The sequence below is a fragment of the Pseudoliparis swirei genome, chromosome 6, assembly GCF_029220125.1.
Source record: "Pseudoliparis swirei isolate HS2019 ecotype Mariana Trench chromosome 6, NWPU_hadal_v1, whole genome shotgun sequence".
Lineage (NCBI taxonomy): Eukaryota > Metazoa > Chordata > Actinopteri > Perciformes > Liparidae > Pseudoliparis > Pseudoliparis swirei.
This window is the reverse complement of record NC_079393.1, coordinates 5450434-5468702: the sequence shown is the minus strand read 5'-3', so window position 1 is coordinate 5468702 and position 18269 is coordinate 5450434. Positions and strand designations below refer to the sequence as shown.

The following is an 18269-nucleotide window of genomic DNA, read 5'->3' as shown; positions in this document are numbered from 1 at the left end:
GGATAACAAAAAAAAGGAGGGACACGCGTGAGTCGACCAGCCGGATCGTCAACAATTTAAGAACAATAACTTTTAAACATCTTGGCGTGACGGCATGAAGATAAATAACTTCCTTAACCCTCCTGTTACCTTTCGGGTCAATTTGACCCCATTCAATGTTTAACGTCGGTGTTCTTTGGGGTCAATTTGACCCCAGGCTGTTTTTCACTGTGTCAAACATATAAGAAATATCAACTTTTTTATATATTTAAAGGGCTATTTAGGTAGTCAACAAACAAACATAAAGTACCTCACACTTAAACTTGGGAAACAATATTAATTTTCTAATAATTTTCTGGAGGTTTTAATTGCTGGGGTCAAATTGACCCCAAAGGTAAAATATGTCAGTAAATATAAAGGTAACAGGAGGGTTAAACATTGAATGGGGTCAAATTGACCCGAAGGTAACAGGAGGGTTAAATACGCAATTTACTAAAGTGCCGCACTTGGCTCGAATATTTCCATTTTCTTTCTCATTTCTATACTTCAGCTATCTTATTACGCTCTAAAAACAAAGATTACGCGTTACATTATTTAAGTTACGTACTTTATTTTAAAATAAACCAACGTGGATGTGTTTGTTTTGAATCCGTCTCAAACTTCTCCCAGCAAATATAATCCTAAAAAAAAAAAAATTATTCCCTCGAAAAACCAAAATTAACAAAAGCATTTTTTTTCTTTTTTGGGAACTTAAATCTTCAGGAGGCCCGGATGAGTTCAGAGGGAAATGTTGTTTATTTCAGATGAATGAGACAAAACATAAATCAATAATCAAATGAAGTGATGTTTTAAGTTTGGATCAGGATGTATTGATCCCTGAAGTTACACGTTACCCAGCAGTATGTACACTTTAAATAAAATACGCCACACATTTAAGTGGTGCTCAAATATTAATGCATCAATAAACTAGAATCCAAAAACATAAAATACATTATTTTGAAATGGTAAAATTACTACTTTTACTTTAATAGTATAGTTTGATGCTAATACATTTGTACTTTTACTTCAGTAAATTGTAAATGCAGCAGTTGTATGTCTACACTGTGGAGTTGCTACTTTCAAATAAGTAAAAATAAACTTCTTTCATTCGTAGTTATATGTATTTTAGTCGTGGTTTTGTATGTATTATATTTTATTCAATGTTGTGTACTATCTGGACCTTGAGTCTGAAAATAATGGTCTTCATCGCGAGTAAACAATTGTTGATGTGGGTGAACAAACTCTTTAAAGCTGAAATCTGACACAGACATAGTTTTGTTACTATATGTGTATGTGAGATTCTGAGCACTAATAAAATATAACAAAATTAAAATAAAAAAAGGAATCTGATGATATTAATAATTGGTGAATTAAAAACGCGCTGCACAGACGAGCTTTAACGTGACGCGTGACCTCCTCACCTGCACTCCTTGTCCGAGCCGCAGGGCACCCGGCTGAGGTTGGCGGCGGCGGTCACCCTCTGGACGATGGCGTGCTCGTTCCGACACTCGGCGTCTAGGGTGAGCTTCTCCGACAGCTCGTTCATGCCCATCAGCTGACCTGCGGGGCGGCGAGCGGAGCGGCGGTCAGACGGGGAGCGAAGCCGCACGGATTGTTCGTTTTTTGCTGCTTTACGTATCGAGTCGAATCAAAACCGATTATTTACCGGTATATATATATATATATATATATTCACACTACCGTTCAAAAGTTTGGGGTCATCCAGACAATTTCGTGTCTTCCATGAAAACTCACTTTTATTTATCAAATGAATTGAACATTTCATAGAAAATATAGTCAAGACATTGACAAGGTTAGAAATAATGATTAATATTTGAAGTATTAATTTTGTTCTTCAAACTTCAAGCTCAAAGGAAGGCCAGTTGTATAGCTTATATCACCAGCATAACTGTTTTCAGCTGTGCTAACATAATTGCACAAGGGTTTTCTAATCAGACATTAGTCTTCTAAGGCGATTAGCAAACACAATGTACCATTAGAACACTGGAGTGATAGTTGATGGAAATGGGCCTCTATACACCTCTGGAGATATGTCATTAGAAACCAGACATTTCCACCTAGAATAGTCATTTACCACATTAACAATGTATAGAGTGTATTTTTGATTAATGTTATCTTTATTGAAAAAACAGTGCTTTTCTTTGAAAAATAAAGACATTTCTAAGTGACCCCAAACTTTTGAACGGTAGTGTATATATATATATATATATATATACTGTGTATAGGGCACACGGTGATTTGATGTACCAGTACACAACATCAATGAGGACACGATGCTCCTGGAACTTAAACTGGAATGGACTGAACACAGAGGAACAGGAAATGGATTCAAAAGCAGGAAAAGTGGAGTTATGAAAGTACAACATCTCAACTTTCAAATTAAATCGCATACATTTTTGGAGATTTGCAGGTCAAAAGATGTTGAGACGCCGGTTGTAAACAAACACGGTCTGCATGTCTCGGTCCGGACTAGTCAACAACAACAGAGTCAACCGACGAAACATTTCAGTTATTTATAAACAAAAATGCAAAAAATGTGCTGGTTTCAGCTTCTTGAATATAATAATTTAATGGATGCTTTTTAATTGCTTGATATCATTGTGATATTTTAATATCTTTTGGGGATTATTGGTATTTTATAGATTACCAGTGCTCCCTGATTTATGGTTTAGGATGCATAAATAAACGAAAGCAGAAAAATACAAAATCACTACCCAAAATAATCTTTATTTTTCTGCCTTTTCTCTGACTTACATTTTTTTAAATTATTGTTTTTTAAATATTAATATACATATTCAGGCTATTGGCAAAGTATTCATATAAAACACTTTCAAACTTTGGTTAACAAAAATACAATATAATATATAATTTAGAGCCTAATATCACATATACGTGTAACCGGAGTCAAATTAAAGCTGATTTTCTTATATACTCCAAAACATCGATTAAATATAAACGTACAACAACCTCTATCTCCAATTCAGAAAAGCAGAAAAATACCCCAAAAAAAAAAATCTAGAACAAGAGGAAAACTTTCTTTTAAGAGTTCCTGATACGCAACCGCTGGAAAATGTGACGTTGCAACACTCCAGATTCTCAACGTGGTCGGTGGCCGTCAGCAGTTCGAATAAAGCTCAAGAAACAGAAACATGAATGAGGATGATGTCATCATTATTGTTGTTGTTGTTGTTCACACGGTGCTTGCAGAGTGAGCATGTCATTCAGCAGAGTGAGCAGATGCAGGTTAGTACCGGTGAGTCGGTCTGCAGCTGCAGATGCAGTTAAGTGTTCATTACCAAGGCAGGGAAAAGGGGGCGGGGTCAGCATTAGAGGAGGAGGGAAAGGAGGAGGAGGAAGAGGAGGGTCTCTGTGAGGTGGGCTGGGGAAGAACAAATCTAGAACTTACCCAGTGAAAGCGTCTCTATTGGGGGACAGTACGAAGAGACACGACACATGTTTACTCACTGCAGGTGTGTTAGTCAGGACGGGAGACGCACACACACACACACACACACACATGCTGCTAAGCGCCGCCTGCAGCTGCTCGTGGTCAGCAGACACACACACACACACACACACACACACACTCGCAGTCTCTATAGCACAGTGACAGGCGAGTCCCTAAAGGAAACATCCGTGAAGGTTTTTTTCGTGACCCGACCATCGCAACTATTTGACCGTGGAGCGACGTCAGAACCGTCTCCATGGCAACAGTCTTATTAACGATGCGACGGGCCGAAGAATGACGTATAATTGATCCGTGAGAGTCAACAAAGCCAACAAAGATCAATTATGCTCTATAAGAGTGATATGAATGGTATATTATACCCAACATATCAAAATAAATGAATAACATATCTTATGATGAATGAAGAATATGTTCATTCATTTAAAAATGTGTATCAGATGTAAAACCTTCAAAATAAAAGAGCTGGCAGCGATTTATTTACTAGTATACTGAAAGTGCATTTGTTGTTGTTGTTGTTGTTGGAAGTGACAACGTGAACATCACCACTCAGATATAAAGGTGAGGGTGTCAGGATGGAACGAGTGTGCACAGCTTGACATAAATATTAATGCATGACTGTTATTATTCATGTTGTTTGAGCTGTAACGGTCTCAAAGACACAGGACTAAATACAAGCTAAACTCTCACCTGTGTGACGACAGGTGGAGCGTTTATTTCAAGGTGATAAAAGTCATTTTTAAAGTGATGACAAATGTGCAACATCTGATAGTTTAGGGACAGAAATGTGTAAATAAATGCTGGTGGAGGGAGAAAATATGCTGATTTTATTCTTTCCTTTATCTTATCCCACATTCCAGCCTTCTATAAATGTTCCTATAGTTCATATTCAGTCTTTCAATGCGTAAACCAGACTGTCTTTGATTAACAAAAGCACAGCAGGTCTGATTTACTGACACCAAACATGACACTCGGCATATGAATCCCTACGATATGATCTCAGGATAATAATCTGTGTGATAAGTGATGCAAAGGATATAATAAACACAAGTGGAATAGCTGCAAGGCCCTGCAGTAAAAAGGACTAGACTTCATAATATATGAATAAATTCACATTTAAATAAGTCTAAATCAATGTAAACCACTGTAAAAAGTGGACTGCATATATGTGACTAAAATATGTGGCTCTTAATTGATGTTGCCCTTTTAAACTCATTCTTTTAGCTTGAAAATATAAATGAAAAATAAAGTTGTTCAAACAAAAAAATAATAAAGAAAAAATCTCTTGTCTATCCTCCTGCACTCGGTGCAGACGTACCAACTTTTATAGATTTATTTGAATGTGACGGTCGTGTCGTCAGTGTTTTTTAAATGTTCCATGTGCATAATCGGAGTAAACTCAACTCCCTCGTTATCGCTCACCTTGCTCCTTTTTGAACTCGTTCTCCGTCAGGAAGACGGGCCTCATCAGCTCCCCGACCGGCGGCTGGATCGACACGAAGAATTTCTTGGTGTGAGTGCTGAACAAATGGAGAAAGAGAGAATAAAAAAAGAAAGAAAACAGGAGTTATCATCATCATTTTTCGAAAGGATAGATGGTAGTCACAGATACACTGTGTGTGTGTGTGTGTGTGTGTGTGTCCTCAGTGCTGCACGCAGGCCTCACCACACAGCACTATGAGAGGATGCACGTTTAAACTCCATCTCACCACAACTGGAAGTTCGCCGCTTGCGTCGAGTCACAGAAATCGATGCCCATCACAGCCGTCGCCGTCTCGCCTGCTGGCAGCAGCTCTGTCCACGTGCAGGATCAAAAAGACAGTGTTATAATATATTTATAAATATATATATAAATACATAATTATATATAATATATATATACACAAATATATAAATATAAATATACATATATACACTTTTACTCAAGTTTATGAATGCAGGACTTCATTAATAGTATTTTCTTTATTTTTGTATGTGCTGTTGGTATTCTTTAGTCGAGTGAATACTTCCTACACCACTAGTGTTCATTATAACACACACACACACACACACACGCACACGCACACGCACACACGCACGCACGCATCTTTGCATAAGATGATGTAGTTAGTGATCAGGAGACATTTTTACACATGGAATAAAATATACAACACGAGCATATACATCCATGTGTGAAAATGGATTTATATGCTAGTGTTGTATATTTTAATCCATGTGTGAAAATGCCCTTTTTATTCACATGGTTTGCTTCTCTCCCGTTTGTCTTCTTTTCTCTGTGACCATCAGACACCGTGTCCATCAGGCCCTCGTTACATACAGTACGTGTGTTTCTGACATTTCCGTGCAACCCCCTTTTTAAGGCACGGAGAACGCGACGTCGTCGGCACGTCGTCGACGCTCCACCTCTCGCGTCGTTGTCACGGTTACGGTCCGCTCACCGATCTCCGGGAACTCCTTGACCCTCATGCCGGACTGCAGCTTCACGTCCTCCATGTGCAGGCTCTTGGTGTCCGCGGCGCCGCTGTTGGTGAACTGCATCTGCACGGCCACCATGTTGGCGTCGGGGCTGAACGGCTGCCGGCTGAAGCAGTACTCCACCGACAGACCCTCGCCGCGGATCCGGTGCAGCAGCTCGTAGCTCTTCATCGCGCCGGAGGGGGAAAGGGTCTGCAGGGGGAGGAGGAGGAGGAGGAGGAGGAGGAGGAACGGGTCGATGCAGGTTAACGAGCTGCGTTTGAACGTCTTTCAATATTTGTGATTTTTTTTTGCTCTTAAACAAAATAAAGAAAATAGAAGAAGTAGTAGAAAAAGTTGAAGAAGAGGTAGAAGTAGAAAAAGTAGAAGCAGAATAAGTAGAAGAAAAACAAGAAGAAGTTGTCGAAAAAGTAGAGGTGGAATAAGTTGAAAAATTAAGAAGAAGAAGAACAAATAGAAGAAGTAAAAGAAGTAGAAAAAAAAGAAGAACAAATAGAAGAAGAAGTAAAAGTAGAAAAAATAGAAGCAGAAGAAGTAGAAGAAGAACAAGAAGTTGTAGAAAAAGTAGAGGTGGAATAAGTTGAAAAATTAGAAGAAGAAGAACAAATAGAAGAAGAAGTAAAAGAAGTAGAAAAAATAGAAGCAGAAGAAGTAGAAGAAGAAGTTGTAGAAAAAGTAGAGGTGGAATAAGTTGAAAAATTAGAAGAAGAAGAACAAATAGAAGAAGTAAAAGTAGAAACAAAGAAGAAGAACAAATAGAAGAAGAAGTAAAAGTAGAAAAAATAGAAGCAGAAGAAGTAGAAGAAGAACAAGAAGAAGTTGTAGAAAAAGTAGAGGTGGAATAAGTTGAAAAATTAGAAGAAGAAGAACAAATAGAAGAAGTAAAAGAAGTAGAAAAAATAGAAGTAGAACAAATAGAAGAATAAGTAAAAGAAGAAGAAAAAGTAGAAAAAAAGAAGAAGTAGAAGAAGAAGAAAAGGAAGAAGAAGCAGAAGAAGAAGATGAAGAAACACAACAACAACAACAACAGAAGGCTTCTCACTGCCGGAGAGAGCGCGGCGTCAGACAGAGACAGGCCCTCCAGGTCGGTCACCAGGCTGCTGGACAGGAAGCTGTTGAGAGGAGTGACGTGAGGGGGCGGAGCCGGCTCGACTGGGGAAGAGAGAGAGGGTGAGAGAGAGGGTGAGAGAGAGGGTGATACGAGCCCCCCCCCCCCTCACACCGACTGTGTTCCCCCATGTGTTGTGTTATCCTCACAGTCATCGAAGTCCAGCAGGGACATTTCTTTCTTGCTCTCTTTCTTGAGCGGCTTAGCAGGAGGTCTGGAGGCAGCTGCCTGGAGGGGGAGGAAACCAGATGCATGCTGGGTAAGTCCGTCAACGTGTGAATGTTGAGGGCCCTGGATTCACCCGTATGTCACAGTTCAGGGCGTTTTGTTGTTCAATACCTTTTTCTTCTTTTTGACCTCTGCCTCAGACTCGGAGTCCTCGGACTCCGATCGGCTGCTCTCAGACTCGCTGTCGTCGTCGTCGTCGGATTCGCTCTTGCGCGGTTTACTCTTCTTCCTCTCGCGCTTCCTCTCTTCTTCTTCTTCACTGCTCTGCTCGCTGGAAAGGAAAAGCAGAGTTCAGGAGGATCCCGTTGCTGCAGTCATCATCATCATCATCAAAATGGACGGGACAGATTCCTGATGAACAAGAAGTCAAAGAGTCAAAATATGTTTCACAAAATAAAATCATATCAACAGAACGTGGCCACCTTTCGCTTTCTTGCACCGGCTTCTTTAATTCTTTCTTCGCCGTCATCATCTTCTTGTCCTTTTCCTCCTCTTCCTCAGACTCGGAGCCTTCCTCGCTCTCTTCGCTCGCCGTTCGCGAGCCGCTCCCCACGACGCCGCTGCCGATCTCCGAGCCGCTGGCCGAGTCCGACTCTGGAAACGGAGAGAAGGTCGGGGTCAGAAAACAGAGAAGAAGTGTTGAATATATATTCATATATATATATATATATGAATATATATTCAGACATGCACACAACAAACGGGACGCATTGATTTTCAGTTTCAAAGTCAAAACTTAAGTAACTTATTGATCTGTGAAATTTTTATTTGGTCCATTTTTTCTTTGATAATCTCCAATGAAGGAGAACTTCTTTTTTCTTATTTAAATCGTGTATTATTGATGCCTCAGATATATATATGTATGTATATATATATATATAAATACACATATATATATTTATATGTGTGTATATAAATGTGTGTATATATTTATATATATACAAACACATATATATATATGTATATATATACACACACACACATATATATATAAATATATATATATATACATACACATATTTATACACTCATATATATATATATACATACACATATATATATACACACACACATATATATACATACATATATATATATACCTATATACACACACTTATGAGAACTTTTTACAGGATTTGTTGACAGCAACAACATCCTTGAATAATGGCGGTTATATCTCCCTAGACCACACACACACCCACACCCACACACACACACTAGACCCATTAAACGGACGCGACGGCACAGACCGCTGTCAGCTGACTCCGTCGGCCCGGACTCGCCCTCCGAGTCGGAGTAGAAGGGCTTCTCCACCTTCTTCTCCTTCCTCTTCTCTCGGCTGCTGCACTTGGTCCACTCGGGCACCTGTCGAGGAGCGGCGTGAAAGAAACAGTGAGCGGTCGCCGACAAACCACCTCCCTCGGACAGCAGCGTGGCGACGCGGGGCCATGAACGCCTCCGCCTGGGCGCGCGGCGCAGCAGCCGAAATGAAGACGGCCATTAAGAATGGGCTTTTTGGAGACTAGACTCAGCGCGGGGGACACGGACACGTGTTCATGGACGCGAGCACCAGGCGATGCCTTCATGGCCAGCTGCAGAAATGTGTTTTTTCTCCTTCTATTAAACACGGGGGAGCAGGTCCATTAAGAGAAGTGATGTCTGGGAGGAGTGGTGACAAGAAATAGAGTTGAGAAAATAAAGAAGATTAATGTGTGACCGAGCTCATTAAGGATCAGCTAATGAGGGGGGGGGGGGATGAACCTCCACGAGTCACTTCCTGCTCAAAGAATCACTTCTTTTAAACGGCGACGACCGAGGAGGAGGAGGCTGTGTTTCAGGAAGCTGTGGCTGAGCTGAGCAGAGCGGCGACTACGGTAGGCGAGGGGAGGGGAGGGGGGGGGGGCTCTATGGGTTGAGGCTCAAGGAGGCTTTAGGCTCTAACGGACTCACACTCGTTAATGTTGCGACTCTTTCAAGCAGCGAAAAAACCTGGTAGATGCAGAAAAGAAAAATGTGGACGGAGGTGAGAGAAGGGAGGAGAGAGATGGTGTTTTTTCTCTTCTTTAAAAAAATAAAAAAGTCAGGAAAGTGAAAGAGGAAACAAGCAGAGGAAGGTTTTCTACGGTAATAATAAAGACGTGTGAGAACAGTTTCTGATATCAGAGACAAAAATAAACCCCAAATGTGTGTATTTTCCACAATATCTGTCAATAAGGTCGTTAAAAAATAATTATGAAGGGATTTTTTTAAATTCACTCCAATATAACTTCATTATACCGTGATACATGGAGAGAGAACAGGTCAACATTAACATTCACTACTTACTAAGACGTCAACAATGCATTTTAGTCTTCATCGGGCACAAAAGCATGACGTTGTTCTGGCATGGAGATAAATGATGAGGTGGAGCGGGAGACAACAACAACAACAACATTTGTGACACATGCACAAACTGCGTCACAAATTTCACGCGAGGCCAGTGAGGTGCAGAGAAGGAAACGCTGAAGTGGGCCACGGCCTCCACTCAAGCGCCACTTACTCACTTGTTCCCGAGGTCTTTGAACGCATCACATTTCTGGATTTCTGGAGGCACTTTTCATCCAAAACGCTTTACAATTGAACTCCGGTTCCTCTTTATGCTCAACAGATGAAGTTGTCGTGAAAACCAAAACGTTCTATTATTTTAAAAATGTAATAATAAGTGAGTAAGTGGAACTTAGAGTGTCAGAATAAATAAATACTTGTATCATTTAATGGAGGGTTTGAACGTCTGCAGATCCTTAAAAAATGAGCGAAAGTCCTGCTGATGAAGAACGTGGTGTCGTCAAAAGCTCCGGGACACGCAGATAAATGGACCTTAAGTTCAGGGACCGTCATCTGCAGAGGAGCTGAGAACTCTCATCCTTTCCTGATGCATCTTCACGTTAATCTCTTTCCACTCGGAGGAAATAAAACTCTTTAAATATGAAATATCGTATTAATCTGACTGACTTGTCACATTATGACAACGCAGAGAGAGAGAGAGACGAAGAGAGAGGAAAGTGAGAGAGAGAGCTTCAAAACAAACACATCACCGCACTCTCAAACTGAGGCGGGGGGAGGCGGGGAGGGGGGGGCACCTCTCTCCATTCTCCTAGCAGGCTGATCCGCCCCTCGCCGGTGGCTCTGACCTCCTCGGTCTGTGGAGATGCATAACGTGCAGCGGATGTCATGAGACACTCACACATTGAGAAGAAACCAGCGAGGGTTTCATTTTTTTTCGATATCATACGTCACTGCTGGACGTTTTCTTTCAAAGCATATATATGTATAACGATTTTAAGGTTTTTATATCTTTCACTTTTGCGATTTGAGACTTGTGCTTGAGAGTCGTTGAGTTTTAAGTAACCACGTATCATGTTTAGATGTATATTATTTTGAATGGATTTTCGAATTTATAGAGGCTTTATGCTACTTTATGCTACTTTATCTCTTAATAGATAAATCTGACTTTTATTTTGAAAAAGGTAATAAAAAGGAGTCGCCCATTTGTTTTACGGATGTTGTTACGGACGGATGCGCGTTTATACGTTTAAGAAAGTGGAATAGTTTAATGGACTAAAGCTCTTACGGTGGTGATAGTTTACCAGTTTTAATTAATTTATTGTGACCAAAAGGAAGAAAATAAAAGGAGTAATTTCCCCAGCAGTCGGTTTCATGCCACTTCATATTCACATGGATCCGTTACAGTAACGCAGGGGCGTCAAACTCAGTCACGGGGGCCACATCAGCATCATGGCTGCCTCTTAAAGGGCCGGTGTAACTGAAACACTGTTTACACTGTAGCTACAATCTGGTCCAGAGCATCAAACGGTGACATTTATGTTTTAACTGTACATGGTTCCTTTAAATAAAGATAATAATAATAACTACTCTCGAACATATTGTTAAATAACTCTCTTTGCATTTGATTATTGTTTATTAGTGTGTAGGAATATTGTACATAAGAAAATGTCTCTAATTTTATAATATAAACCCATTCAATTTGAAACCTTCAAAATAAAAGCACAGGATATATATTTTTTAATTTCCTGAAGAAAAGGCGATCATGTGTCTTTCAAGCCGTCAGAGGCCACATAAAATGACGTGGTGGGCCTTGTGTTTGACACCTGTGTAACACATCAGCACTCTGGAGCAAGTCTCAACACCCAAAAAAGAAACTCGCCCTGCCTGGAGAGCGGCGATTAAATGCTTCGTGAAAACGTTCAGCAGCGACGGAACTTCTTTCTTTGTTTATCGCACAACAACATGCTGAACTGCTCATGTGGCCTCGAGTTCACCACCAGGCAAACACAAACAATGCAACTCCATGCACCCGCGTGGCCTCGTCTTGAAATCTGCATCACAAGTAAATGACACGTTAGCGCCAGGGTATGGAACGTGAAGCCGGGAGCTAAAACAAAACAACACCATCATCGTAATTAACACGTCGACGACGACAGAAATCAAACCTCGAGGTCGCTCCTGTCGTTTAAAAATCAAGGGATTTTTTTTTTACCAGCCTTGATTTTTTGACAAAGACGTGTGAGGCGCTCGAGTTTTTTGATTTCATGTCATCGGTTCGATCTCATTGGTGTTCGTGAACCGATGGCACATGGAGTGAATGGGATGGAGGAGAAGAGGAGGGACACATGCATTCACGTCTAATTAAAGTGCAACTTAAAAAGGGGAATAATTCATAAATGTATTGATGCTTAAAGTCAACTATTAGTTGCATATGCACAGAAATATGAGTGTGATTTTTCAGACTCGGCCCTCCTGAGTTCAGCCTTTAACGGAGACGACAGGAGGCGGTTCAGTTGATACTATAGTTCCTCGTTTCCCTTCCGTATCGCATGTGCTATCGGCTCCGACATCGGTGAGAAATCACTCGGACGGGTCGAGTGAGCCGCCGCCGCCGAACCGGAGCGAGTGCAGCAGAGAGGGGGCGAGGAGGAGCTCAACACCACCCCCTGTGTTTTCGGAAGTTATTCAATAAAAAGCCATAACATCCTCTTTTCTTTCTTCCCTCCATGGAGTGGGGGAGGGGTTAAGGCGGCATCCTTTTGGACAGAGAGGCCCAAAAGGATGCGTGTTACTGATGAGCTGCTGATGCTGATGGGCTGTAGGTGGATGACGGATGGCTCGTGAAAAGAAGGAATCAAGTGTTATATTGGAGTCAATGTGGTATTGGATGCGAGTGACTCAGTTCAGCCCCCTCTGAGGCACCGCCGCAGGGCCGGAGCAACCCACGCTCCCCTTCCACCTTTCCCGGAGGCCCCCTGGAGAACCCCCAGAGGGCCCCCCCTTGTGTCTCTGTAAGTTACTGTTCCCACTGCACGCACAGAATCCTTCACCTCCACGTTGCGCACGGAGGGGTCGGGGGCGGCTTCGGGCCAGTCGGGCAGCTCCTGGTAGCCGCCGGCCTTGGCATTCAGCAAGTGGGACAATGAGCCCAACTGGAAGTGGTCTCGATCTGCAGGGAACGAGAGAAAAAGAAATCCAGGATTCACCGAAGTAAGGCACTTACTATGATTATTAATATTAGTTGTATAATCATAATTAGCTGTTGGCTTCAGCTGATGTAAGCGAGATCATTAATAACATTATGATTATTTTTTCTATGATTTCTGTACAGATGATAATTTGCAATAGATATCTGATTAAATATTAATTCTAAAAATCAAATAACTATGCATATGGTGCCTGTAACTAACTAATAAGACAAATGCTGATGGTGAAATTACTTTTTTTATCAAATTAATACTTAATTTAGTGTAATCATTAGAGACTATTACACATACATTTCAAAGTAAAAGCACTAAATGTAATGAAGCCATTAGGAATATTTCTTAATAAAAACATGAAAGTGTTAAAAAATAGAAATTTTGAAAATATATAGAAACATATACAGGACTGTCTCAGAAAATTAGAATATTGTGATGAAGTTCTTTATTTTCTGTAATGCAATTAAAAAAACAAAAATGTCATGCATTCTGGATTCATTACAAATCAACTGAAATATTGCAAGCCTTTTATTCTGATTTATTGCTGATTATGGCTTACATCTTAAGAAAACTCAAATATCCTATCTCTAAATATTAGAATATCATGAAAAAGTATACTAGTAGGGTATTAAACAAATCACTTGAATCGTCTAATTAACTCGAAACACCTGCAAGGGTTTCCTGAGCCTTGACAAACACTCAGCTGTTATAAATCTTTTTTTTTACTTGGTCTGAGGAAATATTAAAATTTTATGAGATAGGATTTTAGAGTTTTCTTAAGCTGTAAGCCATAATCAGCAATATTAAAAGAATAAAAGGCTTGCAATATTTCAGTTGATTTGTAATGAATCCAGAATGCATGACATTTTTGTTTTTTTAATTGCATTACAGAAAATAAAGAACTTCATCACAATATTCTAATTTTCTGAGACAGTCCTGTATATATATATATATATATGATAAATCCTCAGCATTCAGGTTCCTCTTATTACAGCGCGTCTGTGTTAGAGTTCAACTGTGAAATGTAAATAGGCTCCTGTACCTTTAAATGGAGACTCGAGCACCGGCGCCGGTTTGAGGGCGAGGAACAGTTTCTTGGCGTACTTGCTCAGCGCGCCGCTCTTCTCCGTAGGCACGATGAGCTGACGAATGAAGCGCGCCCGATCGCGGATGTCGTAGTTCTGGTCGTACTTGGCCAAGTTGAGAACGTACTGCGTCAACAGTTTGGTCTGCGGGACGAGAGAACGTGACGGGATGAGGACGGCGGGGACGAGAACAGGGGAGACGGACATTATTTTGTACGTGTAAAAATTTTTTTTTTATCAGAATCAGAACCTTTTATGTTGGAATGCGTCATGGCGGCCGGCGCAACAATAGATAATAACACTAACAACAATCAACACAGTGTGAGAATTAAGAATATAAATATAAGATAAAGTGCACAGACGGGCAGGTTTCAGAACTTTAACCCGTGTAAGTCAGTTTAAAGTGACAAGTGTATTCAAGCTTTTGAAAACCGCACTATTTTTGAGGTTTTTGCTCGAAATAACAAACTAAAAAGGGTGCATCTCTACAACCACAAAGGCTATTTGAATTCAATTCAGTTTATTTCATATAGCCCAATATCACACATTACAGAGGGCTTTTGCCTCAGAGGGTTTTACAATCTGTACACATACTTTACATCCCTGACCTTTGACCTCACATCGGATCAGGAACAACTCCCAAGAAATATAAACAACCCTTTCACGGGGGAAAAAAGGGAGAACCCTTCAGGAGAGCAACAGAGGAGGATCCCTCTCCAGGATGGACAGAAGAATAGACGTCATGTGACCAGAAGGAATCATTACAGAGTTACATAATAATGTTGGTGTTGTAATAAAAGGCAACACGTGAGCTTTTGTTCAGATGTGTAAATATTAGTACATATGTTACTGATTAAGAGTAAATAAAGATGAAACACAGCAAAAATAGAAGTTTCAAGTTCGCCTAGGGGGGAAAAAAAATCACTTTCATGGTGACTATCTCTTGGAAGGATGCAGAGCAAAGGGTTAAACTAACACAGATCAGAGCACAGTATGTGAAACGTCTCTCTGCAAAAGTTGACTATGAATAAGTGGAGCAGAAAGATAGTTAGAGAGTTTTTAGTCAAGAGGATTTAAGCGAGGTCTCTAAAATGTGCATCTGGGCAAAGAGTATTTAGAAATAGAAAAACTCTGAGCACGATACGATCATAAAAATAATGTGGTCGTTTTAGAAAATGCTTCTCACTCTTGAAATAATTGCATCGGTGACGTTTCTGCACTGAAAGCTCGGCGTCGCTGACGGGCTTCATTCGTCTCAATTCAAATATCGCGATTGATGAAGACACATATCTCGATTGATGAAGACGCATATCGCGATTGATGGAGACGCGCTCGTGTTCACACCTGTTTGGAGTTGGTGAGATAGAGCTTGGCGGCCAAATTGATGATCTGCAGCTTGACGATGTCTTCTTCGTTGGTGAACGACTTGGCCATCTTCCGCAGGACGTCGGGGGCGATCTTAGGGACGTGCTCGCAGTATTCGCCGATCAGCCACAGGATGCTGGCCCGCGCCATCGGCACCTGGCGAACAACACGCACACAGATATGACCCTCCTCCTCCTCCTCCTCCGGCGTCGTTCCCCTTCGCCGTAGCCCGAAGCTTCGGCGGGCGGTTGGTGTGGCGAGGCGCTCACCTGGATGTTGTCGGTGAGCTTGGCCATGTGCTTGATGATGTCGCTGTGCTTCTCCGGCTGCATCTGCAGCAGCTTCTTGATGACCACCACCGACTCCGCCACCACCAACTCTGTGCAGCGGGAGAAAGAGTCACGAGTGATGAAGATGTTTCCGTCATCGTCAGACACCGGATCGAGGGACTCAAATTCAGTCGTTGACGGACAGTTTTGAGTGTTTTTACACCTGATCTGTGATAAAACCTTGATTACATTACCCCACTGACCCGATGTCAAAGTATGCATCGATTACGTCCTCCTAGTACAGGGGTCGGGAACCTAGGGCTCTTCCGGTGACGGCATATGGCTCCCGGACAATTTTGAGTTGAAAAAAACCTCCGCCCGCCCCCCTGTAATTTTCTCTATCGCGCCAGATTACAGCAGAAGTAATTTAAGGTCCTTTTCTTAAAGACGTCTTTGTTCTTTTATTAAACTAAACGTCTGATATTGATCGTCTCTACAGCAGCATGTCATTCTGTCTCTACGTGTCGCGTTAACACTTCTCGGCTCTCTGTCTCGCGAGCGGCACCATGCAGCACCAGAAGTCGCGTTAAAAGCAAGACATATTTAATTTATTATACGTTAAAAATACTATATGGCTCTCAATGAAATATATTTAGAAATATTTGGCTTTTATGGCTCTCCCAGTCAAAAAGGTTCCTGACCCCTGTCCTAGTACACCTAGTAGCACCCGACCAGCATCGTAGAGACACTCACCGTCCCGGTTGGACAGCAGCTGCACCAGGCCGTTCAGACACGTGTCCCTCACCTCGCCGATGTTCGTGGCACAGCGGCCGATGGCTTGAATCGTGGCGGCCACAAAGTCTTTATCCATGCTCTTGATGTAAGTCTGCCAGACACAAATATTCACTTAGTGCAGTAAAAAACATCAAAGTTACATTGGCGTTTCCCTCCTGATGAAGTAGAATTCTGCAAAATTCTTATTTTCGCTGCGTTCGGAGGATGAGATCCCCTCTTCGTGGAGCGTGTTTCACCGTACCTGAAACTCTCTGAGGATGGTGGAAATGTTCGTCTCATTGGCCAGATTGGTGAGAACCTCCAGCTGCAAAAGAAACCAGAAAAAGGAAGTTTTTAAACAATGAAAATGTCATTAAAATGGGTATTAAAAACCATATTTACAGTAAATGACTGTACAGTTGTGTGTGTGTTGCTGACTTACAGTAAGACGGCACTTTTACTTGTAAAATGTAACTTTATCTTTACATTGATGACGTATACCCCCACGCCTCAGAGATTAGAAAATGAATCGTCTTCGATCGATTTAGCATTATGATAAAATTTGATTGTTATTCATTTAAATGTATTTAACTAGGGGAAAACAATCTCCTTTACAAGAGAGTCACATTAAACAAAGTTTCAGACGTACATCATAAAACACCTTTAAAAAAAAAAGAAGAAGAATAACAATAAATACATTTTAGATCACAGAACCGAACAGAACCTTGAGGACTTTAATCTGCGTCGGGTCTGTGGACCGGATGTAGAAGCTCTTCAGGTACGGCTCAAACATTCCCTGTGAAGACAGACGGAGAGGAAACGACTCCGTGAACCTGCAGCGCCGATTGACTTTTAAAGTGTTCACTTGCAAACCGATGATCCAAAAAGACGCCGGCGGGTGTAGCTCACCCGTCTCTTAATCGTCATGGTGGCCACGTTCTGCAGAACCACATACTGGACTTCACTGGAGGGAGAGACACGGGAGATCAGAAGAGTGGAAACAGGCTAAAGTGAGCAGTGCAAGGAGATTTTGGAAGTTGACCCACACCCTCCATGACAATGTCAAGGGATTTGTCAAAATATGGAAACCGGTCTTAGACGTGGTGGACCCCTCCGGGATGGGCTTTGCCCTGCCAGATTAAAAACACTGGTACCGATGCTGACTTGATTTGATGATGTCACCTTCAAAATGAATTTATGTCAGACTGGTGATGTGCAAATGTGTTGTTTTCTAATTATTTTTAATGTATTTTTACCTTCGCATTGAAAATGTCGAAGGTTATGTTTTGATCGCCGTGTATTTATTTATTTATTTGTATGCGTGTTACTCAAAAGTATTAAACCGAATCGCATGAAATTTGGTGGGATGATTGGTTATTATCCGGGGACCATTTGATTAGATTTTGTGATCGATCGGGTCAAAGTCATGAAAAGGTCAAAATCTTCTTTTTACCATAGCGCGGTCAATTTGTATCCAATTGGCATGCAACTAATGCCAAAATGTGGCTGCGGCAAAGGTATGCGCTCCACCGAGTGCCCGTTCTAGTTTTAGTCTGTTTTTTGTTGTTCTTTACCCTTTTATTTCTCTTTTCCCTTTGTATTGTATCCTTAAAGTCCTGTCTTGTTCATTTGTAAAATCTAAATTAATATATTTTTAAAAAAGAAGAGTGGAAACATACGGATTATATCCCTTCTCACTCGACCTGAGACGGCCTGCGGCCATATTGGAGAAAGTCATGTGACTACACATCAGCCGGCTAATGAATGAGAGTCAAAAAATACATCCCGTCTTTACACAGGCGAACAAAAGATACAGTATGGTGCAATAAAAGAGGTTTGTTTTTTGTCTGCGTTATTTATCTGATTTTTACTACTCATTTTTAAATTAATGCTAGTTACATATAAAAAAACAGCCATAACATTTTATTTTTTATT

General features: G+C 41.1%; 1 protein-coding gene across 5 annotated transcripts in view; it reads right to left on the bottom strand.

Annotated features, from left to right (window-relative positions):
• LOC130194621 (AP-3 complex subunit beta-2) overlaps positions 1 to 18269 on the bottom strand; it is a 43173-nt gene that overhangs the window by 2197 nt on the left and 22707 nt on the right. The window contains exons 10-27 of one of the 5 annotated variants that reach the window (XM_056415640.1): positions 17244 to 17298; positions 17059 to 17130; positions 16597 to 16659; positions 16314 to 16446; positions 15561 to 15670; positions 15271 to 15447; positions 13884 to 14070; positions 12680 to 12810; positions 9267 to 9305; positions 8567 to 8681; positions 7739 to 7910; positions 7428 to 7587; positions 7238 to 7316; positions 7023 to 7132; positions 5944 to 6172; positions 5215 to 5299; positions 4928 to 5025; positions 1440 to 1578 (exon numbers count right to left, since the gene is read on the bottom strand). In XM_056415640.1, the coding sequence (XP_056271615.1) occupies positions 1440 to 1578; positions 4928 to 5025; positions 5215 to 5299; positions 5944 to 6172; positions 7023 to 7132; positions 7238 to 7316; positions 7428 to 7587; positions 7739 to 7910; positions 8567 to 8681; positions 9267 to 9305; positions 12680 to 12810; positions 13884 to 14070; positions 15271 to 15447; positions 15561 to 15670; positions 16314 to 16446; positions 16597 to 16659; positions 17059 to 17130; positions 17244 to 17298 (2154 nt within the window). The other 4 variants (XM_056415641.1, XM_056415644.1, XM_056415642.1 and 1 more) reach the window with 4 other exon arrangements.